Source organism: Lactuca saligna, chromosome 3, assembly GCF_052625555.1.
Source record: "Lactuca saligna cultivar CGN05327 chromosome 3, ASM5262555v1, whole genome shotgun sequence".
NCBI classification, from domain to species: Eukaryota; Viridiplantae; Streptophyta; class Magnoliopsida; order Asterales; family Asteraceae; genus Lactuca; species Lactuca saligna.
The window spans coordinates 116,152,501-116,161,786 of NC_136419.1; the positions used below are offsets into that span (position 1 = coordinate 116,152,501).

General features: G+C 31.8%; 1 protein-coding gene across 3 annotated transcripts in view; it reads right to left on the reverse strand.

The window, feature by feature from the left end:
* The window catches only part of LOC145037161 (KH domain-containing protein At4g18375-like), a 3,771-nt gene extending 213 nt beyond the window's left edge, over positions 1-3,558 (reverse strand). For 2 of the 3 annotated variants that reach the window (XM_078985754.1, XM_078985753.1), the window contains exons 1-7: positions 3,430-3,558; positions 2,313-2,944; positions 1,830-2,213; positions 1,482-1,739; positions 682-924; positions 519-607; positions 199-294 (exon numbers count right to left, since the gene is read on the reverse strand). In XM_078985754.1, the coding sequence (XP_078841880.1) occupies positions 228-294; positions 519-607; positions 682-924; positions 1,482-1,739; positions 1,830-2,213; positions 2,313-2,903 (1,632 nt within the window). In that variant the 5' untranslated portion in view covers positions 2,904-2,944; positions 3,430-3,558 and the 3' untranslated portion in view covers positions 199-227. Of the gene's footprint in view, positions 1-198; positions 295-518; positions 608-681; positions 925-1,481; positions 1,740-1,829; positions 2,214-2,312; positions 2,945-3,429 lie in introns of those variants that run through there. The other variant, XR_013678660.1, reaches the window with a different exon arrangement.
* Positions 3,559-9,286: the final 5,728 nt, after the last annotated feature.

Sequence of the window (9,286 nt, forward strand, 5' to 3'; positions counted from 1 at the left end):
AGTAAGCATATATGTAAAGGAAACAAGGTTAATGGTTAATGGTTTTTAAGAGTTACTTTTCTGGGTAAGTAGAGTAGGCGCCTATCAGCTTCCTACATCTTAACATCATTGAATAAAATGAAATAATACCCTTTTTATTTATTTATTTATTTATTTATTTATTTTAATTTCGAGAGATATAAAATAATAAAAACTCACCTTCACCTGTGGGGTCCACCTAACAGACTTTAACAACCGTACCCTCTCCTCCTAAAGCCACCACCCGGAGGGCTTTTATCATGCCTAGATAACCTCCTGCCACCACCAAAATTAAAAAAAAAAAAAAATCATTTTTGGTCCCTCAGACTAACACCATCTTAATCCCTTGTAAAATGACTATTTTGCCCTTCATATATATATTGACTATTATTAATTATTATCATCATAATGAGTAATGACATAATTGATAATCCATCTCAAGTCTTGACAAATATAAAGTTCGGAGGGCAGGATTGTCATTTTACAAAGAATTTACTTACCGAGAAGTACCACCACCACTACGTCTTGGAGAATAACTACTACCGCCATAAGATGATCCATAAGCATCACCAGGCCCACCACTTCGTCCCTACCAAATTAAATATATAAATACAAATTAATCATAATCTATCTTTTTAGGGTTTAGGGTTTAGGGTTTAATACATGTGAGGGAGCATAGCTTCCATATCCATCATGAGGTGGGAAGTTATATGAATCACCATATCTGTGTCCATGACTTTTGGAATCTCTACTTTCATATCTTGAAACTTCAGGAGATGCTATAGGAAGATAAGGAAGAACTTGAACAAAAGACGAAAATACCCCTTCTCTATCAAAAAGATTTGCCCTCAATCTTGATGCCACTTGTACAAGTGCATCCTTCACATCATCAACATCTCCACAAATCTTATCAAAATATAAACAAATAATTCTGATGAATAAACAAAGGAAACTAATGACATGTGGAATTTAATATAAAATAAAAATAAAAAATAAATAAAAAACCTAGAAAATGACATGTGGAATACAAATTAATTTAAAATAACCACAAAATGACATGTGGCAAATTTAGTCGTTTAAAATAACCACAAAATGTGAGGGTTTTTTCGAGAAAAACTAAAAAAAAAAAATAAGGGTTTATTTGGAAACAGTTATATGGTTGAGGGTTTTTTTTTGGGAAAAAAAACAGAAAGTCGAGGGTTTTTTCAGAAAAAAATGAAAAAATACAAGATCTTTTTCAGTAAAAAAAAAATAAAGATGAGGTTTAAACCACAATAAAAACACAAAATATAAATTCTTTTGAGATTAACCCTAAAGAAAATATAAGTATATTTCTATTATCAGTAAAAGATGTATGTTTATTGTTATATCAATACTGTGGATTAATAATAAAGTGGAAAAAAGAGTAAAAATTACGTTATTATTTCCTGATATTTTAATTAAATATAGAAGATAATACTTACTTGAACCATTTCATCATCATGTTTAGCCACTTTTGGAAGATTTTCTTTTGAAAGTATACGAATATTAGCTTGAGTAATTCTTCTCATTTCAGAAATTATCGATCCTCCTTTCCCAATTATAGATCCAATGTGAGAAGATTGAACAAGTAATCTTGTTGTAAATGAAAGAAGACCTGAATCTCTTTCAACTCTTTCACTACACTTTGATTGTAGTCGTATTGCTGCATCAATAGTTGGAGAAAAACTGTCTTCAAATATCTGCACATTATTCAAGAATCATCATCAGAAATCAGAAATCAGAAATCAGAAAAAGATTCATACTTTATCAAGATTCACTTTTAGTTTTACCTCCTTTGAAGAAATAGATATTATGCAATCTTCAGCATCAGTTGTAGAGCTATCAACTTTAACACTTGCTCCAGAATCTTGCCTAATTTGATTGATTATAGCACCCCCTTTTCCAATTACACCACCAATATTTGCAGAAGGACAAATCAAACGAAGAGAAAACTCTTTTGAAGATGATTCACGCCTTGAAGGTGGATAAAGGGCTCCATTTTCACTTTTATATCCACCAACAAGTGGAGTTAACCCCATAATTGGTGTTCCCATAACAGAAGGATACATAGTGGAGGAAGCAAGTAAGTGTTGTTGAGATCTTGATGGATTGTCATGAAGACGTGATGCTATTTGAAACAATGCTTTTCTTACAACAGAAGCTTCACCAGATATCTGAATCAAATCACAACAATTGAATCAATGACAATTGACATGTAATCTTAAACTGTTAAACATGACATAAGAAGATATGTAATGTAATTGTAAGCTTACTTGTATGAGTTCATCATTGGTTAATGCACAAGTAGGCAAATGATTATCCTTCATAATACGAATCTGAGCATTGGTTTCTGTTCTTATAGTTTGAACTACTTGTCCACCTTTTCCAATAACACATCCTATTTGATCAGATGGGACAAGGAGGCGAGCTGTAACTTGTGGTGCCATGTCAGCAGCCTCATTGGGCCCCACTTCATCAGCTACTACTCTGTCATGTACTTTGAAAAGGGCATCTTGTGATGGACAAACTCGTTGATCAGTTTCAGTTTCAGTTTCATCAAATTTGTTTGTTTCATCATTCGTGCTGTAGATAGTAATAACACGTTCTTCACACCCTGAAACTGTTTCACCAATTCTGATTTTTGAATTAGTTTCGGATCTTAATTGCTTGATAATATCACCTCCTCTTCCCATTATGCTTCCGATTTTGTTACTTGGGCATAAGTATCGGTATACAGTATCATCTGAATTGATTGAGATCTTTCCTCTGTCATCACCATTGTTGCGTCTTTTACTTCTTCCATTATCGTTGTGATCAGAGTGAGAGCTGGAACGCTTTCCATGGCTGTTTCTTGGTCCAGCCATATGATGATAGAAAGGGTTTCTTTTCTAATGGAATGTGTCAACTTGTAAATTGCAAACAGTGAGAAAATCAGCACATGAAAAATTGAAAATGAAGGCAGAGACTACAGCATAGCAATTCCAATTCAAAGCTAAATCATTCATGAGATGTGACATTGACAAAACCGCTGTAAGCAAAGTTTAATAATCAACACTAGGTTATTCGTGTAAGAAAATCAATAACAAATTTTATATGTCTGTATTCTACAATGCTGTATGCATGTTATAAGGAAAACAAAATGGATAACTATATAACTATAATCGAAGAAGATACTTCGATTTCTATCAACATTCTTAACATCGTTAAAGTGAAGTCGTAAGGTAACCAAATTCGAGTACTAACATTATAAAAACTAAAACCATACATGTAACAACAATGTCGAGAACCTATTAAGCCTAATTCTATCCATCTAGACTGCATGTCGTGATCAATTGTAAAAGAGAAAGAACAGATTTGACGAAAATTATTATTTAAATTCAGATATAGTACCTTGATGCGATTCAGTGTTCTGCGAGGTCGAAATTATGGAGTGTCGAGAAGCGCTTGCGATTTTGGAATCTAGGGTTTTTGATTTAGATTTTTGCCCCAACGTCGTCAATTCAGCAGCACTACACAGTAAAAAGCAAACATATCCCAATTACAATCAGCCCCCTCAAATCTTCTACTTATTACATAGAGACCCACATGGTTTATTACAATTTACAACAATCAAAATTAAAAGTAAGGATAAATGACTTAGATGGGTAACATAGTTTAGATTATGTTCATGTTTAGTCCTTAAAGTTATTTTTTGTTCGCATATTATCATTAAATTTGTTTGGACTATTCATATTACATACTTATGACCGGTTGGTATAGGTAACATAGTTTAGGTTTTTGTTCATATTTAGTCTCTTCAGTATTATTATTTTTTTTATCCACATATTAGCATTGAACTTTTTTTGGATTGCTCACATTACATACTTATGAACTTATTTGGATAGTTGGCATTACATCCTTATGACCCTACAGCTCTGGTCTTCTTCTATGTTGTTATTGAACCGTTTTCAACTAGCCTGTATGAGAGGTGTTTCAGTTTGAGCTCAGACCTACTCAATATTCTATCTTTTTAAAATGTTATAACTCATTTCTTTGAAGTCGGAATGTCCTAATTTTTTTCAGCACAGAGGTTTGTATGTGTACTTCATTTTAGATTATATAAGCATATTATATGGTTACATGGTGATTAAGTTAAGGCTCCCAAAACATAGGGTATCAAAGCTAAATTTATGTTAATTCAGCAATGAAGTTACTCTTGTACTTCATTTTATACTATATAAACACCTTATTTCTTTATATATTGGGTTAAGTTTTGATGGTTGATTTGGTATTATATATTGTACTCATTTAGCTTCAAGCCAAGTATTTAACCAAAAAGTAGCTCTTTCAAAAAAAAAAAATAACCGAAAAGTAGCTCTTTCAAAAAAAAAAAAAAAAAAAAAAAAAAAGAGTATTTAACCGAAAAGTAGCACCGACACCAAAACCGATATAGTCTAACTTGTCCGGTTATCGGTTCTTATTATTAGTCTAAACCGATTCTGGTTCCAAACCGGGTTCGGTCTGGTTCGAACAAGTTGCTCATCCTAGTTCTAACTACCTAATACCATGCAGGCTTATCAAATAATGAGATCAGTCCTACAAATATCAAACCATTTCTCTAGTGATGTGGATAAACTATTGTAGAAAGGGTTAATGACTTATAAGGGTAACATACTTTAGGTTTTGTTTACATTTGGTCCCTTATGTTTTTTTGTCCATATATTACCATTGAACTTGTTTGGACAGTTCACATTACATCCTTATGACCAGATAAAACCTACACTAACCGGTCATAAGGATGTAATGTGAACAATACAAGCAAGTTTAATGGTAATATGTGGACAAAAAAATAATTTAATGAAAATTATATAAGAAGAAGATAATGCTGAAATTATTATTAAAAAAAAAGAAAAAAAAAGAAAAAAACCAAATTGAAGTAAATCAAGTTAATAATTGAATTTTAAGAATTGTGGATGATTATAATGTATATATGATACAAAATCGACGTAGTATAGTGGTTTGAAGTACCTATGTTTATATATTTTGGTATATTCACTTTCTCATATATATATATATATATATATATATATATATATATATATATATATATATATATATATATATATATATATATATAGAGAGAGAGAGAGAGAGAGAAAAAAAAAAAAAAAAAAGAAAGAGAGAGGAGTGAGATCTTTTGAAACTCATAGTTTCCTGAGAACCCGAGAACAAAAGGTGGAGCGTTAGATTAAAATTAATTCATTAAGGGCATGATTGTCATCTTACTAGTCTCATTTAATGTTTAATTTTTGATGTTATTGAAAATATTAATAGAAATGTCTAAAAATTTACATAATAAATCAAATTTTTGGAGTTTTTTAAAAATAGTATTTTTCGATTTTTGTTTTTTTTAGTGCGAATTTTTTAATTATTTATAGAAAACTTGTAATTTTGCAAAAAAAAAAAAAAACAAAAAAAAACATATGTATATTAAAAAAAAACTACATTTTTTAACTGCATTTAAAAATCAATCAAATTTTTTTTTAAAAATGGAATATTTAAAAAAATACTATAATTTTTTAACCAAAAAATCAACATTTTTTTAGGCACATATATGCATATTTTTACAAATGTATATGTATGTATATTACATATACTATAATATTTGTAAGGAAATCATAAGAAAATTCTTTTTATTTACTAATCTATAAGCACAATAGAATAAGTGTTTTATTCAATACAAAATAAAATATAAAAAAAAATCTACAAAATTTCAAAGAGTTTTCATGTCTTCATGTCAATATTTCCATATTTTCTTCAATTTATCATTTTTCACCTCTTTAACATTCACCACAATTTTTCCAAATCTACAAGAAAATGAAAAAAAAAATGATTGATGCAAAAACACTCATAAAAATACATATGTGATTAACATATGAATCACATGTGATTCATATATGAATCACATGTGATTCACATATGGATCGCCTGCGGTTCACATATGAATCACATTTACATATGACATCATATGTAAATTACATTTGATTTACATGTGAATCGCATGTGATTTAGATGTGAATCAAATGTGATTAATATGTGAATCACATGTGATTAATATGTGATTCACATGTGATTCATATGTTAATCACATGTATAAATTAACACAGACTTAACCCATACAGAAAAACAGTTCCACATCAAAATAATAAAACATTTATGAAAACTAACTAAATCTCAATTCTAATCTTTAATCTAAAATAATAGAATCACCATTAAATATAACCACAAATACAAATTCTAGTCTATTCACACTAGATATGTAAAACAAATATGTAAAACAAATATGTAAAACAGATATGCAATACAGTTGAAAGGGCTTCAATTCGTGTCTCTACAAAAGACAAATAACTTATACGTAATATCATAAAATGTCTAAGCATTTGCAATGTTAAAAGTTAGATTAAAATGAAATACATACGTAAACAAATAGTTAGAAATTTGAATCCTTACTGCATCATGTATATGTTGTTAGATTTTACACAAGGATCAATATTCTACTACTAAAACAATTTGCATAAAAAAATAACTAAAAAGTTTGAAGTACCTTAAATTTGCATTGTGCAACTGAAGTAACTCTAACAACTATGTCAAATTGAGCTTGTTCCTCACTTATTGTAACACCAAAAAATGAGCACATTGTTTTTCTACCAGAATTTGACTTAAATAAGCTGCCAAAGTTGCTAAAAAGTAAAAATATGTAACACCAAAACATACACACCTTCCAGTAACAAATGTTCCTATTGGAAGAGATCTAACTGTAACTGTCCCATTTAAAGCTTCTTCAAGAACATTGGATGAAATCGTTGTCTTAATATGGACTCTAACTTACTTAAAAAAAATGAAAAGAAAAAAAAAGAAATAAATGACTATTTTAAGCCAACATGAATTCAAAATCAAAAACAAAATCCATACGGTTTTGATAGAATATACCTGAATAAAGCTGCAAACATTGTATTCACAGTTCCAAGGATTGATAGATCAATTTCCATGTCTATTCCTTCAACATCAAGAGCCTATACAATTCATACAATATGCTTCGTAGTTAGTATGAATCCTTTTGTATATAAACAAATAGTTTTTTATTACTAGCGTTTTTGTCAAGATGATATATGTATATAGGGGAATCAATATTAACAACATTTCCATTCATAATCAAGACATTCAAATAACAAGATGATAAAATTACAAACCTAAAATAAAACCGATATGTTTAGATTCAAACTTTTTTTTTATAAAGAGGATTCCTAACATTCTAATCTTCAGAATCAGTAAAAGCATACCTAAAATTGAACTAAATGCTTAATAAACGACACTTTAATGATCCACATATGAACATCAATGTATTATGAGGTCCTATCGTGGATTGATTGTATCTGATTTGGAGATTAGAGAGTGTGGATGTGCTGAGGCAGAGATGGATTCCAAGCGGTCTCCTTTTGATCATCAACACATCAAGTCATAATTTGATTGTGATTTGAATATAAGGAAGGACAACAAATACCAAGATTGTAAATTAAACATTATAAACGTAGAAAAAACTAGAAATTCAATCGATTAGAATAAAATTACATTTATAATGATCCATAGATGAATCGATTTTAGGATACCTTCAATGATTTAAGCCCTAACTGCTTGATATCATGACTATAAAATGGGTACCAAAACTCCATCGACAATCGATTTTGAAGAACTGATTTGTAGAAATGGATTCCCATCTAGGTGTATATTTGGATCCACGAGTTGAATCGATCTTTTCGATTAGTGATGAATTATCGTCGGTTGACAAAGAATAAGGGAGGCTTAAGGATCTTCGATGAAAAGAATGGTAGGTCGATGTATTATTGGTCTTCTACAGACATATGGATGAAGAAAAAGCAATCACATATTCAATAGAGTTGAAATGATCGGGATCGTTAATGGACGACAACAATGAATCCTAGACTGTGGTGGTTGTTGAAGAAGGTAGAGGTAGGCGTCAGATGTGGAGGACGGAGGGAGGTGCTTGATGGAGTCAGGGAAGAGGTCGATGGGGTCGGTGAAGAATCGGGAGAATAAAACGAGCGATAGAAAGGGAAATTAGGGATCTGATATGTTTATTTGAGGTTGTAACGACCCAAAAATCCAAGGTAAAATTTTCATTTTTCATTATAGTCAAACACAAATGTTACTTCATCCAATCATTCAAAAACATTGCTTAATTAAAACATTTATCAGAGTTACGCCCCAAAATCACATAATGCGTAAAACATGGGTGTGTGCGCTGCAATCAAGCTAGGCCCTTCCTTTCCAAACCGATGATATCTGAAACCATAAACAAAATGTAAGCACGGAGCTTAGTGAGTTCCCGAGAGCATACCCCACATAAACCACATAATCACATAATCCATATCAATCACATAATCCATGCATATAAACATATAAGGATGCCTTGGACACCCTCTAGGGTCTTACTCCAGGATGTCATGCCCCCCCCCCCTAATAGGCTTATACCTATGTGTCATGGGCACCCCCATGGTCTTACTTGGAATGCTATAGGTACCCCCCACATGGTCTTATAACCAATTTTCATGGGCACCCCCCATGGTCTTTACCTGAAATGCCATGGGCACCCCCACATGGTCTTATAACCAAGTGACATGGACACACCCATGGTCTTTACCTGGAATGGCATGGGAACCCCCACATGGTCATATAACCAAGTGTCACGAGCACCCCATGGCCTTTCATGTAAGTATCACAAAGACAACTAGCATATAACGTACCACATAATCAACTAGCATACCACCGAACACGTAACCAACTAGCATACCAAATAACACATAATGGGTCGGCCTTTGTGCCTTCGACCCATTGGTATGGTGAGGATACTCACCTCGCATTGTTGAAGTCCCGCGAATAAGTCTCTAGCTGTTGGCTGACCGATCCTCGAACTATCAATCATCAAGACAAAACCCAATTAACCATTTGGGTTTTAATGCATACCTTAAATCTGCACTTGGGGTAAATAGACCATTTTACCCCTAACATAACTTGATTCAAAACCAAGGCCCAACTCACACTCTAAAGGCCCAAAAGCCAAATAATCAACCAATGGCCCACTTTTCCAAATTGGCTCCATACCTCTACATGGGTCTTGCCATGAGGCCCAATCATTCTTTTCAGTCCAACACACTTATATTCTGATGTCCTAATAATAATCCAAACACTT